Genomic DNA, 620 nt, shown 5'->3' on the forward strand with positions numbered 1-620 from the left:
ACATCCCGAAGGGCGTCTTCAGCCAAGACATTCAAAACTACGTGACGACAACGACATCGGTCGTGCCTGACATGGTTGAAAACGTTGTCTTCAAGTCGCAGTGGGGTTCGAGCTCCGTGATCTTTCCGTCGGCGGCGCATGCCGACCTCGCCTTCGCGATGCTGACAGGCGTCGAGTCGCGGGACCCTCTGGACCGCGTCGTCAAGGCGGTCGAGATCACCAACAAGACTGGCACCGTCTTCAAGAAGATCAAGATCATGACGGCCAAGAGATAAAACTATTCATATGACTACCAGTCGATTCTGCTTTGCACCCTTTTGTCCCCTCGTGCCATTCGAAGCCAAACGAGCCGAGAAGAGTCCTGCGTGTGATGATGGGCAACGGGTGCCAGCGCAACACCATCCCACACCACGCTGCACGAGAGTCCATTTATCGATGCGCCGCCACACTTTCGTACGTGCAACGGAATATTAGTACATCCCGTAGGTTTACGAATATTTCCGGCAATCTGCATCGGCGCCTCAAGCCCCAGCGCAACTTTTTGTTCCGCAAATCGGAGATGTGTTACATGCAAGGCAGTGGTTTGACTTGGTTTTTTGTATGGGGATGCGCGGCCATCT

General features: G+C 54.0%; 1 protein-coding gene across 1 annotated transcript in view; it reads left to right on the forward strand.

The window, feature by feature from the left end:
• Window positions 1-275, forward strand: part of SPRG_21575 (hypothetical protein) — a gene marked incomplete at both ends in the record, with an annotated part of 1,299 nt that extends 1,024 nt beyond the window's left edge. The window contains one exon of the mRNA XM_012354581.1: window positions 12-275. Coding sequence (XP_012209971.1) covers window positions 12-275 — 264 coding nt within the window. The remainder of the gene's footprint in view (window positions 1-11) is intronic.
• Window positions 276-620: the final 345 nt, after the last annotated feature.

The sequence above is a fragment of the Saprolegnia parasitica genome (assembly GCF_000151545.1).
Source record: "Saprolegnia parasitica CBS 223.65 unplaced genomic scaffold supercont2.169, whole genome shotgun sequence".
Classification (NCBI taxonomy): domain Eukaryota; phylum Oomycota; class Saprolegniomycetes; order Saprolegniales; family Saprolegniaceae; genus Saprolegnia; species Saprolegnia parasitica.